The sequence below is a fragment of the Boleophthalmus pectinirostris genome, unplaced genomic scaffold (genome assembly GCF_026225935.1).
Source record: "Boleophthalmus pectinirostris isolate CB_2022bp ecotype Guang Dong unplaced genomic scaffold, ASM2622593v1 HiC_scaffold_16, whole genome shotgun sequence".
Lineage (NCBI taxonomy): Eukaryota > Metazoa > Chordata > Actinopteri > Gobiiformes > Gobiidae > Boleophthalmus > Boleophthalmus pectinirostris.
In genome coordinates this window covers 8,433,924-8,452,470 of record NW_026571095.1, presented here as the reverse complement: position 1 = coordinate 8,452,470, position 18,547 = coordinate 8,433,924, and the positions used below count along the sequence as shown (strand labels likewise).

The 18,547-nt window shown below is 37.1% G+C and overlaps 1 protein-coding gene across 1 annotated transcript; it reads right to left on the bottom strand.

Annotated features, from left to right (window-relative positions):
- Positions 1–378: 378 nt before the first annotated feature.
- On the bottom strand, positions 379–18,084 carry LOC110157814 (major facilitator superfamily domain-containing protein 12). Its single transcript, XM_020922207.2, has 11 exons — positions 17,457–18,084; positions 13,806–13,925; positions 12,136–12,346; positions 10,156–10,273; positions 9,374–9,565; positions 8,731–8,823; positions 7,655–7,747; positions 7,230–7,400; positions 7,027–7,121; positions 5,490–5,620; positions 379–3,546 (listed from the first exon to the last, which is right to left on the bottom strand). The coding sequence occupies exons 1-11, from the start codon at positions 17,602–17,604 to the stop codon at positions 3,503–3,505; spliced, it is 1,416 nt and encodes a 471-aa protein (XP_020777866.2). The 5' UTR covers positions 17,605–18,084; the 3' UTR covers positions 379–3,502.
- Positions 18,085–18,547: the final 463 nt, after the last annotated feature.

Here is an 18,547-nt window from a genome sequence, read left to right as displayed (position 1 = left end):
GGTCTAATATTTATATTACATCAACAATTTGGTCTAAAATCAACGACACAGACCCATGATTCCCAAGGTGTTCAAAGCCCCCAAACTGGCAAACAAGCTTAAAAGAAATCAACTTAAATACACTTATTAGTTGACATTTACTACTTCATATTAGTATTAAACATACAGGTCCAATTATACTGGTTTAGCATATATTTCTGAGAAAAAAACATGACATATTCTATTAAAAGTAGTGTAAATTGTATTTATGAGTAGGGGCCCATGTGGTGTTTGCATTGATACAGTGGAACTGCAGACTTTAGGAATGGCACTCAGTATGGAGGCTTTTATAATTTCATTTTTATAATTCCAATTCACACAATGACTCAATCCACAATGTAGTGTTACAATCCCTTTATTTACAAATGGTTCACTGAATAATCCCTCTTATAGAAAACATTGATTATATTGTAAAAAAAAAAACAACCCAAAAACATTGGTTATAATAATAAACAAGTGTGTGCGCGTGACAATTCCAGTCATTCTTATATTTCAGAACATGTAAAGCAGTAACTATGCGTAGTAGTGGTAGTTCATCCTTAAAAAGTGGGGTGCATGTAACTTTTCGGTTGGAGCTCCGTCACCTTCTGGTTTCTATGGATGTGTTATTGCTCTGCTTAATTAAACAGCTCTACTTTAGGTTTATTTAATTACAGATGGTTTTATTGCTCAAAAAATAGACATTCTGATGGTGAGCGGAGTCGCCTCTCCACAAATCTGACCTGTAACTTGGTGTGGTTTAGTTTCCATGAAGATAGAAAGCTTTAATACCATATTGTGAAACATTCCAGACAAAGCAATAACACTTCCATTGAGAAAGACCTTTGACAGACCATCCATCAGAAAAGACACACAATGCACTTTTAAGCAAATACCGGTAGTTTTCCTAAATGTTTTTTACTTTATTGTATAGTAATCATATAATTCTTATGGTTTTACTTTAGCTGTAGCAGAAATAACAGCTTATGGCCATGTCTAAATGTTGATTAAACTTCACCCTCAACACTGTTAACATAAAAATAAGTCAGTTGCGTAGTGTTATAATGTGTTTCAGGAAGTTCACTGTTTGCATGCTAGTTGTTGTTAGTATTACCATGACAACAAGACTCCGCTCGGGTCTCTGAAAGTTGTTTAAAGCAGTTAGAAACTCATCATGGTGAATAAATAGACTGCTCGGAATGCATAAGGTAACTGAGGAATAACTCTGGACCACTGCAAATAAGTCAAAATGAGCTAGTTTTGTTTTCCACTTTTTTAAAACAGTAAAAATCAATCAGTTGCAGCGGCTTTAACATACAAATCTAAAATAATCCCTGAAATGAAGCTTATGTATGATTTCAACCTCGCTCTTCTCTCTTGTCACATATCAGCCAATCACAGCCCTGCTACCTCTGCCTCTCAACCAATCAGAGCTAAAGACAATCAAATACACAAATTCACTCTTGGTCCACTTTTCCATTTCAGCTCCTACTCTTCTATCTCCACCACAGCAGCAGAACAATTAATCTCCTCAGCCTCTCCATCTCCTCTTCACCACCACCAGTTAAAAGGTCCCATACTACGCAAATCCTCCTCAAAAACAGACCTGGAGTTGTGTTTTTTTTTTTTTTCATTCACACACGTATGAGTAACCCTGCATTATTAGTTTGTCTATATCTCCAAAGCTCCAAATGCTCTGTTCCACCTTGTGATGTCATGTAGTGGTAGTTTTAAGGTTAACAGAATGTTTTTTCCCGAAATTATCAAAATAATTCTTATGAAGATGGATGGAGTTTAAAAACAAAGTAGAGTGCTTCTTGCATTACCATTTAATGACACATCACAAGGGGGAACAGTGTTTTCAGTGTGAGAGAAAGACTAAATATACAGAGGTTGTTTGTTAAATGTGTTTTGTTTCATTCACATACAACTCCAGGTCTGTTTGTGATGAGGAAACAACATTAGAACAGACTGTTTAACGGGCCTGTGTTGCACCATTTCTGATCTTTCCATTCAAACATCTATTCATTCATTTCTTTGGAATTCTGTCCCATTTCAATTTTCCTTCTGTTATCCGTATAATATTTGTCCTATTTTTTTCCTACATTCCATTTGGTCACAATAAATTAAAGAAGCACTGTATAACTTTTTTCTGCTTTACTACTTTGCTTGGAATGTTCAACAGTACGGCATTAAACTTTTGGATCTCCATAGAGACGAGCAGGCGGCTTCCTGAGGCCAAGTTGCAGATTGGTGGAAATGCCAGATGAGTTTAATGCCAAACTGAGGGACATTACAGGCAAAGCTATAACATCTCCATGGAGACAAGAACGCAGCAGACTCTGTAGTCAAGCAGAAGAGTTACATAGTGCGCCTTTAATAGACTTATGCGTGTTTTGCTTTCCTTGTAAATCCATTTGTTCGTCTTGAGGTATAACTTAAATTACCAGTCAAAAATTTGAACAGCCTTCCTTATTCAATGTTTTTTTTTGGTATTTAAAATATAGAAAGTAGTAAACATATACAGAAGACTACAAATATGACACGAGGTATATGGAACTGTGGAGCAAAGATCAAAAAGTTAAATAACTAACTAAGGATTTTAATTTAAAATATTAAAAAATATTTAAAGTATCGACCCTTTCCTTTGTTAACAGCCCTTCAAACCTTTGGCCTTCTCTCAATGAGTTTCTTGATGAAGTCTCCTGAAATGGTTCACAGCTGTGCCATGTCAGGGTCAAGAAATGCCAAAAGTGCAAACCAGGACTCAAAGCAAAGGGTGGATATTATTTAAAATCTAGAGGAAAAATCCAGCACACTGTCTTACTTGCAAATTGTGGAATTCATTAGAATAAACCGTGCAACATTTCTGCACTGAGCCATCAAAAAGGTTTTGCCTGACGAAGGCCCAGTGCTGAAGCATTGCACAGTTTGTCCTAATAAATTTCACAATTTGCAAGTAAGACAGTGTGTGGGATTTTTCTCTATGTTCTTGGTCTGCTTCATCTCCTCCAACGCACCCGTCTCAAGTAACTGACGTGCAAAGTTCTCATTCTTTTATTATTAAAAATCTAAAATCTCAGTTTGGAATTATTTTTTGTTTTTTTTAAGACTTTTTTCCATGTGTCCATTCATAGTTTTGATGCCTTTAGTGAGCATCTACAGTGTAAATAATCCTAAGAATAAAAGAAGAAACAAAAATTAAAAACTGTTCAAACTTTTGACTGGTAGTTTACATGATTTGACCTGGTTAAAACATTTCCAGAGTTAAAGCTGATGCACTAAAATGGCCTTTAAAAAGACTCTTCAAATATAAAAGACATTTGTTTTTACAGAGATCAGCTCCAAGTGCTGCAGGAACTCTTGGATTTCCTTGTTCTCTCGTGTTATCAGCAGTTTGTCCTCTGCTGTAAAGTGCACTCTTCCTTTCTCTTCTCTGTGGTTTAAAAGTGTTTTTCTTTGATCAAAGTTAAAATCCCTGATGTTAGTTCACTGTGGAGTTGTCTTCAGTGACCTCCGGTAGATCTCCTGGAAAAACAACAAAATTAAATAACCAGAAGGAATTTTGCGCAAAAAATTTTGTAAGGTTAACATTTGAAGTGGAGGGTCTGCCACCTGCTTGTCTTCACGGAAATATTACTGCTTTGTTTGGAATGTTCCACAGTATAGATTAAACCTATCTATCACGAAGGAGACAAACAGGCAACATTACAATTCAGATCTGTGGAGAGGCGCCCCTATTCACAGAAAGAACTTTTTTATTTTTGAGCAATAGAAACACCCGTAATGAATAAATGCCAGATGGAACTGTTTAATGTCCTACCATGGAACATTCCAGGTAAAGTAATAACATCTCCATGGAGACAAGCAGGTAGCGGACTCTCCACCAGAAAAGTTGCATAGTACACCTTTTAAAGAGCGGCTGTTGCACTTTTATGGGGTATTAACTGCTAACACATAACATATTTAGATTACAATGTTAACTTTTATTTTGTTTTAAAAATGTCACAGAAAACAACATATTAACATGTTTAATGAGTTTCACCTTTGTTTTTTTCCCCCCTCACTCCTCCTTCAGAGTGCCATCACATTACAATCTGTGGGCATTTCACTAAAACTACTGCACATCGCATCAGGTTTGTGAAGTTGTAGTCTATTGTTTTGTATCATGTTTTTATATATTTATGTAGAATTGTCATGCAGGAGTGTGGGGGAGAGGTCGCTAGATTACCCAAACATGCATGGATGACATAAAAACCTCTTCAGATATTTTTCAGATTCAGATATTCAGATATTTTTGATGAGGGAACAATGTTATGTTACATGTAGAATTAGGGATGGGCATGATTAGTCGATTAATCGATAATTGATCATTACGTTCATTTTAATCGACAAACCGAATGTAGGTTGCTGTGCGTAGCGTAGGGCGACCAAACGGGGGACTGTACATGTAGCTCTCTGCACTCAGAAGGAGCGAGACACAAACAGTCAGTCAGCCTCCAAGGTGCCAAAGTGCAAACGAGTATTTAACGATGACTTGTACAAAAAATTCCATGCTTTCCGTTCCGGTCGGGACAAGTGGGAGGCCATGAGCACAGTGTACAAAGCAGGAACATGTGTTTCAGTGTCCAGTGGGAAAAAGCTCACCAGGACACTGAAAACATGAAAAAGCTTTGCCAGGTGAGAGAAGCGCAATGTCGATGACGAGGCCCCACCTCCCATCCCCCCGTAAGGTGTCCTGGTTTTAACAAACGCAAATATGGTCACACTAACCTGAATTCCATTGATTCGTGCCGCATCAGTGCACAAGAGCTGTTTTTTTTTTTCTTTGCTTAGTTTAAGCAAATTAGCCGTGTGGTTTTAAGTTTTCATTTCTGTGAGAGTTGCAAAACTGAATTAAACACATTATAATGTCAAACGGATTGATGTGGCTCTAGAGTCGTTACGGTTTATATGTCGTAAAGTTGAATTTATTTATGCAGATTAGTAGTGCAGATAGTAATAATAATGATGATAATTTAAATATTAAAACGTTAATGATTAATCGATAATCGATCGTTAATTCTCCTGACGATCGATTAAGAAAATTTAATTCATTCATTTAATTCAGCATTCTACATCCCTATGTAGAATGCTCACAAAACTTTTTTTTCCATCCATTTTTCCATCGATTTTGGAATTACATTTATAGGTTTTGTGATCATTAGTTATACAGCTGGTTAGCCCCATGCAAGCTTTCAAACTTTTATTTTTTTTGTTAAGTCTGTGGAAAACAGAAATGGATATCTTACTTTTGGAGTCAAATGACATGCAGTTGAACTCTATTGTGAATTGGGTTAGGATTATTCTCCGGGAAATTCATATAACTCAATATAACGTCCCCAAAAACCCCACATGTCTGTGTCTGTGCGGTGTGAGTTTAGAATGGGTTTATGTTGTCATAAATGTAAATCATAGGTCATGTGACTCACGTGCACGGATCTTGATTGGCCAGATGAGGATGGAGCAGAGAGCCAGAGCCGCCACAAAGGCCACGCCCCCCGTCACGATCACCATGACGTAATGATAGAACCAGACGCAGGCTGGACAGCACACCACAGTACTGTAAGAGACACATGTTTTATTTTACACCCAATGCCTTTCCATGGTTTGGCACTTCTTATGACATTCAGTTCAATGTCTTTTCCAGATATTGTATTTTTGATTTAAGTATTTTTCCTCAATTCTGAACATCTGTGCTCAGCTCAAGGGATAGGTCATATATCGTTTACAGTATTTGTATCGGCCGATATCAATAACGGTGTATATGGCCCCTGTTTGTATAATTCTTTAATTAATATAATTATTTTATATCGCTGATGAATACACTGTGTTTATGATTTTAAAAAAGTGAAAAGTAAGTTGAAGTAAAGTTATGTTATCGGCAACAGACGGCTAAAGACGTACTTCATAGCAGTAGAGTGACCAGATGAGAATGTCTGAAATCTGTGCTGATGTGTCCAAAAAAACACACACATACTAGAGATGCGTGGATTGCGGTTATAACCGCGGTATCCGCGGTTAATCCGCGGGTCGGGCGGATGACGTGACGAAAAATTATATTTTAATTAAATTTGGGCAGGTGGCGGTTTAACTACTAAAAAAAAAAAAAAAAGTTCTTGTTAGTATTGTTACCTACATCTGAAAAGACGAGTCTCATTGTCTATGTTTGTAGTATGAAGTGTACGTCATATCCTTAATTAGCCCATTTGACCTCGTTTTTATGTTCTGAAGGTTAAGGTTGTGTCGGGTTATTGATGCCTAAGGTTTACGAGGCACATATTATATGCAGTTTATTTTATTATTTCTAATTTATTTCAGCTGTTTGCCAACACATAAGTGGCTATATTTTTTATTTTATGCATATTTTTTCTTGCCTATTTCAATTGGAATATAAAGAGGGCATTGCTTGATTTCAATAAAGGTTCATTTGGATGAGATGATCTGTCTATTTTGTTTCGATATCAGTTATATTTTAAAACACGCAGACATTATAGCGTAGACTGCCACTCGGGGTCTTTAAATCTTAAAGAAAGACCAATGGAGTGAGGCTATGACTTTGAAATAACATCGGGCAATGGCAGAATGTTCAGAATGTAACAACATCCAACACGAAGGCAAGAAGGTTCAAAAATAGCCTAGTTGGAAAACGTTGTCAATTAATTAGCTGCGCAAGAAAACCAGGTAAGTTTGGGGTTGTTAAGGACAATTAAGAATGCGAACATACACGCTGAGCCAATTTTGGAATGAATGAGCTATAGAGTTTGCATTTTTATCAAGGCTCCTTAGTTTGTTTGCTGTATGATTGTTCTAAAATCTAAAATCAATGTGCGGATGGCGGGCGGGTGCGGTTTTGAAAACCTTGGGTGCAAAATGGACAGCGGGCGGATGATGAGTTTTGTGTCGCGGTTGCGGATGAAAAAATAGCCCATCCGTGCATCTCTAACACATACACACAGCGTTACTCACTGACAGGGATGCAGGCTCTGGATCAACATGACCGCCAGCCCATTGGCCAGTTTATCTGTAAAGCTCATGGCTCCGTACACAAACGCTCCACTTTGCTGCAAAAGAACAAAACACAGTTGTTGTTTTAGTAAAATTAAATAAATTTTTTTTTACTTTGATCCTCAGCTCTAGTATAAATGTCATAGATGTAGGCCTGTAGTTACCGTCTGGTCAGAGATGAGCTCAGCAGTCATGGATAATGAGATGACCAGAATAGTCGCTGACCCCGCTCCTAGCAGCACTGCGGCACCGTACACCCTCTGACCCATCGCCTCATCCAGGAGCACCCAGTACGAGAAGGTCATGATCAGGAGCAGGCCCAGAAAGTACGTCAGCTGTAACCAGGCAACCACACAGGCTTTTATTATAATAACATTTGGGTCATTTGGTATTACATGTTTCATAAGCGTTGTCTCTTATTTCAGCTCACACTCATTAACAACACCGTATAGTTAAAATATGTTTTTTGAGGGAGGGGCCTGCTTTAGAGTGATTTTGTCATAGGCATTCACTATTATCGTTCATCATTTATATTTTCTTCAGTAATACATCACACTGTAAAATAAGTTATCGTGACAGTCCCACTCACAGATTTCCCGATGAGTTTACTAACGGGCTTCATGATGAATGAGGAGAGGAACCCGCTCAGATACATGACCAGAGGGATGGTGGCGATGAACTTCTGTTAAACACACGAGACGACACAAGGATCAGAACAGGACACACACACACACAAAGAACTTTAGAGCAGAGTTTAACCAGAGGACACAGGCTACTGCTTATCTGTCATAGGGATGCACCAATCCGATTATTTTGCTGAATGGTATACTGGCATACTTTACAAATAACAGTTAAGCCGATATCCAGATTGGACAAATAAATGTATGTAATAAGACTATTTACTGGTCAACTTTATATGAAGTTTTTCTGACGTTACATGAGGGATAAAGAACAACTACATAACACATTTGGATCAGTTTTGTCTTATATTTACTGATCTCAGTCTCTGCACTGGTAACAGGTGATGTCGGATATCAACAGATATTTAAAACCATAGTATTGAAATTGGTATCGGAGCTGAAAAAGATGGATTAGTGCATCCCTAATTTGTCGCACATTAATCTTTTATGTATGCTACTTGAGGCAAAACCAGATAAAGTTAAGAGTCGGGTGTCTGGAGAGGCAAGCCTGCTCTGCAATGTTTGTCAAGGTTTTAGTGAATTCAGACACCCATAATTAAAGCCACACTTTTATGACCAAAAATGAGACCAAAATAAAAGAAAGTATTATTATTATTGTACTGAAAAATGTGTAAGCAGACTTGCATCTCCACAAAACTAAATCTGGTGAAGGGCCTTCTCCTGGTTGTCTCCATGGCTATAATATTCCACAGTATGACATAAACTTGGTTGTAACTTTCTATTTCCATGGAATCATGCAGGTGATATGCCACTTAAAGAAGGTTACATGGTGTTGCTTTAAATTAAAGCTTTCATGTACAAAAGCAGCAAACCTTGTAGTTTAGATCCCTACAGACAGGTTTTGAAATGCATGGGAGTTCTTGTATTCGTTTAGCAGCTCAGATTTCCATCTTCTTTCAGTTAAATAATGACTTTTTAAAATAGTTTATAAAGGCAGTGAAAGCATAAAAGCTCACAGTGTTACCTTTTCCAGCCCCAGAGTGTTCACCAGGTACATGGAGATATAAGTCTGGGACAGATTCACTATCAGCCTGGTGGACATATACAACAGCGCCACCTGGGGACAAACATCACACAGATTAAAAGAAAAAAATACATTTATCATTATTTACACTAAATGAGAAACTAATGAGGCATTTTTTGGCTCTGCAGCTTTCTTAATTTGAGGTACTGAAGACATTTTATAGTTTTTACTACAGCGTACAAGTAGCTCACAGTAAATAAAATTTGCACACAAACTACATCAAACCTGGAACTAAACTTGGACTACACCAGAACTCAACCAGGACCAAACCAGGACTAGTGTGAAGTCACCTTAAGTTATAGTTATCATTTTAGAGTGACTGTGTGCACAAACAGAGAAACTGGGTTATTTTAAACAGATTTTGCTATTACATTTCAATAATCTGATAACTCCAGAAATCAGGTAATGGTCAGATTTATGGTGTGTATGTAAAGTTAGCCCCTTGTTAGTTCTTTCTGGTCAGATTGTGTTAAACTAAAGATCAGATTAAAGACTAACTTGAACTTCAGTTAGCATTACACCTCCAAGGAATGTTAATGACCTCAGCTCCAAAGTATCATAGAGCAGAATGAGTGCGGTGTACCTGGTAAAATGAAGGCTGCTTGAGCCAGCACTTCCACTGCAGCAGAGTAGACAGTGTAGTGGTGCGTGGGGCCAGTAGAGGGCTCTGTTCCCCGCTCTCCTCTGCTCCTGTTCTGCTGCGGTGCTCTGAGGTGCCGAGGTGGAAGAACAGAGAGAAGACCAGACCTATGCCCAGGACTAGCAGAGCCAGGTTCTGAAAGAGACACAACAAGAACTGTTTAAAAATGGATGATTTGAAGCACTGGACTGGTGTAGGATTGTAAAAAGAATCGAAAATCAGATCCTAATCAATACTAGATACTCATTTGAGCAGGTATCGGTACTAAAAAAAAAGTTTAAAAAAAAAGTTATATTCACAGGATAGAATGAAGCTTTCCTGAATGATTTTGAGCAGTATCAGAACAAGTATAAGAGCACATAGACTAGACACATAGACATTGTTTCCCTGGATCGCGACGATCACACAGTCAACAAAAAAATATCCTCATTAATGTTCAATAATGGTCACAAATTTATTTTGTCATTTACGAATAATGTCCATTGACTTGGGTCACGAAGATTTGTGACGCTTAAAATATGGATCCCTAGAAAACAGTTTGGGAAACAGTGGACTAGGATACTCCCATGGACCACTATGGAACCTACCTGGACTACTGAGGGATTATACATGGAAATAGAAAAGAAAGTACCCTAACCCTAATCTAATAGTGGTCACAGAATGACTATTGAGTCTCGAGTTTTATCTAAATCAAGTTTGAAATTTTAGTATCGCTAGACTCTCACCCTGAAGACGGGGATGTCCACAGGTCCCAGTGCGTCCATGTCCTCTCCACTCTGCATGTGGAACAGCAGGTAGGCCAGAGCGTACACTGTGATGTTAGCCATCACTGTGAACGCATACCTATGAGAAACCCAAGCAAAACAGAAAACAGTGAGGCGTATGGCATTATTAAAGGTCTTATATTATGCAATGGGTTCTAAAAGATGCATGTGAACTAATACCACCATGCACCACTTTTCATTCTCTTTCAGTTTATTTAAAGGTCCTGTATTACACACATTTGATACTTGTGAGTTTGAAGTCATGTAAAAATGTTGTTCCCTCCTCAAAAAACATATCTGGAGTTGTGTTTTGTTTCATTCACACATGTTTGAGTAATCCTGCATTATTAGTTTGTCTACTCTACGTCTTCAAAGCTCAGAATGCTCCGTTCCACTTTGTGATGTCATGAAGCAGTAGTTTTCAAATTAAGAGCTCCTTTTACAGCTCCTTTTTCAGTAGAGATTGGCAATTCCAGAGCTGAAATTATCCAGATGATTCTAGTGAAGGTGTATGGAGTTTAAAAACACATTTGAGCACTTCCTGTATTTTCAGCGTGCGAGAAGAACACACCTAAATATGCAGAATTGGGGTGTTAAACATGTGTGAATGAAATAAAACACAACTCCAGGTTTGTGATGAGAAAATAACATTACAACATAGATCAGAAAATAGAGCGTAATGTTACTGTAAATGGGTGTTCCTGCTATCTGGAGAACTATAGTGACCAAACAGATCATTTCCTTTTCAAAAGTTTATATATTAACTAATGAAACCGGTTTTACGACGCACACACACTGAACTATAATTTCTCTTGTCATTGGCTTTAACTTCTGACAAAACAAAGACTTCACCAAATGCGGATCCTCCTCTTCTCCCTGACACACTGAACCTGTAGCACTCACAAAGCATTTTTTGTCACGGTTATCAAAACAAAATGACTGCAATAAAATGTACATAAAATACATTATTTACTCTTGGTTATTTTCCCTCTGTAAGTCTTTAGCTGAGGTGCCCAGCCAATAGAGTCATAGTCTACATTTTATTTAGATTATAAGAATTTATATGGGACAACAGCAGAAAGAAGTGAGTAACTGAGTGAGCTGAAGATTTTGTATTTTTGGGTATTTATATGTAAAAAGGCAGATCAAACTTGTGATTCATAAATGTACTGCCTTTATATAAATAAATAACTGTTTTTTTAATAGACTTCCATGCAGGTGTAGGCTTCTGTGTGCAGACACGTCTTTAGTCAACCAAGAATTTCATTAGTCAGCCTTAATTTTACTCAACATACAAAGATATGTATTTGAAACTTTTCACAAAGTCTACAGCAGCCTGTGTCAACAGTTCCACACTGGTACTAATGGAATTCCACAATGAGGTGGTCAGTTTGTGCATTTGTCAGCAGCAGCATTCTCATTTTATAAAGGGCACTTGTGTCGACTGAAATTTCACAAATGACAGAACAATGAAGTTCAGTTTTGTGGTTGAGTTGAGTTTTTTAAGAGGCTTTAAAATTCTGACATAAACTACATTAAATTATAATTGAGAGTAAAATTTTATATTGTGACATTCGTTTACCAACATGACCAAAAGTGTTTAAAGGGCCCATATTACATTGTGTTTTTAAACTCCAAACACCTTCACTAGACTCATTTGGATGATTGTCAATCTCTACTGGACTAAAGGTGAAAAGGTAAAAAAAAAAAGTAGCTGTTAACTTGGAATTCTCCATGACATCATTCTGAGCTTAGGAAACGTAAACAGACTAATAATAAATGATTACTCAAATATGTGAATGCAACAAAACACAATGCCAGTGTATGTTTTGAGAAGGCAAATACATTATAACTTGGTTTAAAGAGTCAATTTTGTGTAATGCAGGTACCTGCTTTTTACTGTTATAAAGGAGCTGTATGTTTGCTTGTGGTACTTTATACCTGTACGCGGTGAGTTCGACCTTGGCGTGCTCACAGCGGACCAGCTCAGGGATGAGGGACAGGTGTGAGATCTGCACAGCAGCCCATCCAAACTGAAAGACGATGATGAAGGGGACAAAGTAAAGCACACTGGCCCACTGCGGCGTCTGCGGGGAGCAGCCCAGGCACTGGTTAAAGATGAAGGAAAATGACAGCGCCACACTCAGGCAGCCTGGGGAAATACACACAAAATGCCATGTTAAAGGAGCTTTGGGACTTTTGTGGTGAAGCCACCTGCTTGTCTCCGCAGAGATATTACTGGAATGTTCCACAGTATGCCATTAAACTTCTTGCATTTATTCAATTGCAGGTGTTTCTATCACAGCAATAATATCTTGAAAACATGCTTTCTTTTGCTGTGTTTTAAGTTTGTGAAGACGCATGTCCAGGCTGGTCCTGAAGCGTCTGAGGCGTGTTTCAAGCATCTGACACAGTGAGTCAGGTCTCAGGTGTCAAACACTAGTGATTTTGTTGCGATAACTCTCTGAAGGAGAGTGACTTTGCATGGGGAGCAAGAGGAATGGGGACCATTCAAGGGACCTGAGCATCAAAAATGTATGTAATAAGATGTTATCAGCAAATATAACATTGCGACCTAAAGATGTTATATGTTAGCAGTCAATACCTCACAGAAGTGTAATATCTTCTTTAAAGCAGAAGTAAATTTGCAGGTTTATTTTCATTTATTTTTATCAGTAAATGGCAGATGTGAAACCTACTGTAGTTTTCACTGTTTGAAATATGGAACTAACTGTTTTTAACTCAGTCAGGTCAGGTGTACTTGCAGATCACCTGACAGTCAGCAGGTGAGACTTTAACAATGAAGATATAAGTGAACCATAAACAACTCATCCATAAAAAGTGGCAAAGTCTTAATTTTCAGAGCAGTATATTTGCCCTCTGTACACTAAGTCTACATCGACTAAAAACGATCAACTAGTCGACTAAAAATGGGGTGTTTCAAAAGCTCTCAGAATTATTTACTCTGTGTATCTGACTCAAACTGCACTGACAACACTACACCTGCAGTGGGAGTTCATGCAAAAAACACTATTTATGCTGAAAAAAGTACTAAGAAATTATATAACTTGTATAAAGACAGATTAAACTTGTGAATCATATGTTTCATCTTACTTTTTACATATAAATTCCCAAAAAATCATTATAATCTAAATAAAACAATAAAGCAATTAATACAAATTTTGGTTAAAGGTGTACTGTGTAAGTTTTTGGTTGGAGCTCCGTCACTATCTTGTTTCTATGAAGATGTCTTTGTTCTGCCTTAAATGTTCCACAGTATGACATTAAACACCTCTGCCTTACATTTATTCAATTACAGGTGGTTTTATAACTCAAAAATAACTACAAAAACAGGCATTCTGACTGAGAGTGGGGTTGCCTCTCCACAGATCTGACCTGTAACTTAGTCTTTGTTTTGGTCTCAGGGAAGACTGAAAGATTTAATACCATATTGCGAAACATTCCAGACAAAGCAATAACATCTCCATGGAGAAAAGCGAGGGACCCTCCACCAGAAAAGTTGACACCTTTAACCGACTTACAGCTTACAGCCTTAGAGAGCACCCTCCAGCAGACAGACAACAGAGGCTGCTGAGTCTAGCTGAGCTCACCCACTAGGTGCCAGGTCTTCCTCTTGCCATAGTTGCCACATCCAGGGGTTCTGTCAGACTCATAGCCAATCAGAGGAGTACAGATGCCATCCGCGATCTGGCCCACAAGCAGCAAAAGACCTGCACACACCACATGAACAGTTAGGACTTAAATATTAGTATGGAAAAGTCATATCTTATAATCTGTTTGTACTAGTGTTGTCACTATTCTGACATTTCAAACTTGAATTCAGTACTAAAGAATAGACTTGATCCTCAATAACGATTCTGATTCCAAGACAATAATAAAAAAAACATTCTTTAAGACAAGGTCAAGATCATTCTGAAGCTATTCAGGAAAGGTTCATTTCTGTCCTGTGAATGTGACTTTTTGTAGTATCATAACCTGCTCCAATGAGTATCTAGTTTTGATATTAGATTTGTTATCAATTTGTATCTGATTTTGGATACTTTTGACAACCCGGTGAAGCAATTTTCACTGCAATATAAACAAGGCTGTTGTCCAAAAACAAGAGTAAATTTCAGAGTAAAAACTTTGATGCAGTGATAAAGAAGTCAATAAAAAGTGAAAACGCTGCTCACTGGGACAATGTGGGTCACTATTGATTGGTCAATTCAAGTTTAGAAAGGCTGATAAACAGGGGAGAGGTCATCAAAACAAAACATTACACATGTGCTGTCAGCTTTATGCAACAGGCCAGCTCCTTCAAAGCTCATTCATAAAAATGGAGAAATAAGGGAAAAAATTTAGTTTTAATACACATTTTCAGGGCTTTTCAAATTTTAAGTATCGTACCACTTAAGGGTATAATCACAGTTTAAACACACCATACCTAAGGAGGAACCAAAATGAGACTATACCTGGACAGGACTGGACAGGAGTCGTCACACTGCCATACAGAAATAAACCTGGATCAAGTATGGACTACTGGAGACTACTAGAGATAGGCTGATATTTTGGGATGATATTTGCATTTTTTATCTTATCAGATATTGTCATAAATGTCCAGTAAAAGCCGATATTTTGTTTAGGCTGACCAGAATGCTTGAAGAATAAGAATATGGTTTTATTTGAGCACTTTTTTGTGATGAGGACACTGCACAAAAGGTGACTCAACTGCTCTTTTATCCAGTTTGTCATCAAAACAAGGTCGTGGATGAGTTTGTACAAAATTTAAATTACATTATTTGGTTAAAATGTCCAAAATTGTTTCAAAAATATCGGCAGAACTTATGGACCATCAGTTTTTTCTGAATTCTAAATAACTGGTATTTGTATCGGCCCTGAAAAATAACAAAAAACATAATCAATCGCTACTGTCTACAGAGAATAATTCCACTTCATTTCAAAAGTATTAAATTATTTTATTCTAATTATTGGGTTTTGCCATTTTTCTTACATCCTTACAACTAATTATGTAATTCTCTCGAACTACAAATGTGTGCTCAAAAGCTGTTCAAAATATACTTTTTTTGGTAACTTCACATTTTCACAGTGTTTTAAAATGCTATTATAATGTAACTAACGGCTGTTATGATGTACAGTCACGCATATGTCAGGATTATAGACCCATAAAAATGTAGGAGCAGGTTTCCTCGAGTTGCGTGAACACTACTTAGTTCTGCTGCTACAGGCTCACAATGGCTCCACTGCACTTCTCTAAACCGTGAAGGAAAACAAGTATTCTTCACTTTCTCCTAAGTCTACTAACTGGCACTGATCAATTCCAGCCCTCTCAAAAGTATCGGGAATTAAATACTACAACTAGACTCAAAACTAGATATTTGAGCAGGTATCGATACTAAAAAAACAATCACATTCACAGGACAGAAATGAATAAATGAATGAGCTTGATCTGTATTAGAACAAGTATAAGAGCACATAGACTAGTATACGGACATGGACCACTATGGAACCTACCTGGACCACTGAGGAATTACACACATATAAGACCATATGGGAAAAGAAAAGAAAGTACTATGATTTGATGCTGAAAAAAATATTCTGTTGTCTCAAGAAAGCATGGTTTTAATTATCATTGTGATATCAGAGTCAGTATTGAGTATCGATCCTTGGTATCAAAATCGAGTTTGAAATTTTAGTAACATGACAACACTATTCACATAATGTTAGAGAACTAGGGTGACATCAAATTTTTAGTATTATCATTATATTTTGCATAATTTTAGAACTTGAACACAGGATATGACAACTCTACCAACTATATTTATATAGTCTGAATTGGTAAAAACTGGGAAAAAAAGGAAAACAGGTTGTAACAGGTTCTACATTTTTACACATATTTACTTACAGGATTTTTAAGTTTAATTAAATATTTGTAAAGACATTTCAGGCCACAACAACTGCTTATTATTATTTTCATTATTTCAGTCTAATCAACAATAGCCAAGAGGCCAATATATTTAAATAACAAAGCAATGTTTTGACAATATTGTGACTGCCTTAGCTGCTTAGCAAATGTATGTTTGTTTTTTTTAGATATTAGTATGAGATAACAGGGGTGAGATGAGATACAATTTCCACAATACAAGATGAGAAATGAGATTGGACCTACGAGACAAGACACAAGATCATTTTCAGCATGTGTGAACAATCTCGTGGCAATTTTGTCTCACAAAATCTTGTGGCATGAGATCTTGTCCCGTCCCTATCAGACCTATGGTGTAGAGAAGCACTTATAGAGTTATAATTTAATATAGAAACTACATATTATCTTTCACATCAATAGTATTTACAGTGGATACTTTTACTATCACTATATTTAAGAGCAGGATACCTACTTTCTACTCAACTCAAAAGTACATTACAAACTATGTGAGAGGGGATTTTTAAGCCAATTTGTGGACCATGGCCAACATCCTGACTAAAGAGTTTGAGTTCAGGTTCTGGCTTTGAGCAAACTAAAAATCTATATATAAAATTAACTACAAAAAAAAAAAAAAAAAAACCTGCACAATTCTTTATCAATATCAGTACAATATCATTGTATTTAACAGTTCTCAAAATCTGCATGAATTACTTTTTACTCTTAAAGTACGATTTGAACTGGTACTTTTACTCCATACTTTTGATACTTTTACTTAACTTTAACTTTTTGCCTCTTTTTTTTAACTTAAGTAACAAAATGTAGTACTGTTTCCATCACTGTTTGCAATAGAAAAAACTGACACGATGTGAACAAAACAAAAAAAATTACTTTCGCTTTTGTTTCACGGGTTGACTGCATTCATTTTACCCAGTTAGCTCGCTATTAAATATTAAAACATCTTTACGTTTCAATGATATATGCAGTGGTGGAAAGAGTACTGAAAATTTGTACTCAAGTAAAAGTTCAGTTATTTAGTTACAAATAATATACTCAATTACAAGTACAGGTACTGCTGCCAAAATTGTGCAGATTTTGGAGTTGTAAGACTTAAAATAGCATTAAAAATGCAAAATAATAAGATTTATTTCTGATCATTGTCCGTCTGCAATTTTTATACTACAATTTTGCAGTTTGCGTATCATTTATAATAATAATCATCTAAACGGTCCAGAAATCAGATTATAAAGTCAAATTTTGGGTTGCATTCAAACAGCCACACTGTTGAAGTTGCAGCATTGCCTAAATAATACAATTCCCTTACCTGCATACGTGTTCTGGAAACCGAGCACGTCGTGGTAAAACACCAGCAGGTATGTGAACCACATGGAGGCGCACAGATCGTTGAGAAAGTGCCCGACCGCATAGCTCAGTCTCCGGCACAGAGGCAGCGACCTGTCCGGGTCCGACATGATCACGGAGGAACCCTAAAAACACTGGAACTGGAATGGTAATCTTAAAACGCCACGTCTCCGGGGCTCCTGATAGGGTTTTACGGCATGTCTCTACGTGGATCTTTGCCTCTCCTTTACTGGGAAAACACGAGGACGTTGTGGTCGATACCTTACGTTACATATCCCATTTGTCAGTTTCCTCCCCGAGTCAGGTGACAGTGACAAGTCGCTTATAAAGTGGAGACCAGCGAGACAAGGGAAGAAGAGGAGGAGCGATCCAAAACAATCATTGACTGAAGCGCTACCTACCGTGTGATCTTACGGGTAACTGCCTCAAAATACCCAGAAATGCTTAAATAATTGTTACTTAACCCCATTCCCATGCTGTTTAGTTCAAAGTAAACATAATTCATCGATTACAATCAGCGAAAACCGTGAAATTGTTCCATTACTAGCTAGCAGCGCTAACACACCTCAGGCGAGACGAGACAGATGATGTAAACACACCGGTATTGATGATGTCAGCAGAAAAACGGACCAATGGGATCGCAGATGAAAACAGTTCAGCCAATCACAGCGCGACCATGCCACGACTTCATCACGTGACGAAGAATTAGGCGGACAGATGTGGCAGGAAAATAAAATACCCGAAAAAATAATACTATAAAAAATGAATACAAATAATAAAAAAAAAAAAAAAAGTAAAGAAGAAATTAAATAAAGAAGGAATAATAAATAAATAAAAATAATTAATCAAATAAATACTCGATTGTGAACAGGCAAAAAACTTTAAAAGAAATAAACACAGCACAAGATCCAGTCAACAATCATCTTGTCAACACATACGATTAACATAAAAAGGGCAGAAGATAGGAGACGGAAAACAAACAAAAAAATAAAATAAAATAAATACAGAAGAGATCATATGTGGGTTAATCAATACTATTTACTATTACTTTCA

Bases quoted from the DNA above. Each gene is read 5' to 3' on its own strand.
- LOC110157814 (XM_020922207.2), bottom strand. From the start codon at position 17,604: ATGTCGGACCCGGACAGGTCGCTGCCTCTGTGCCGGAGACTGAGCTAT. The intron at 7,122-7,229 runs GTAACTACAGGC...GTTCTTTTGCAG, and splicing joins AGCTCATCTCTGACCAGACG to CAAAGTGGAGCGTTTGTGTA. The intron at 5,621-7,026 runs GTGAGTAACGCT...TGTCTCTTACAG, and splicing joins CAGAGCCTGCATCCCTGTCA to TACTGTGGTGTGCTGTCCAG.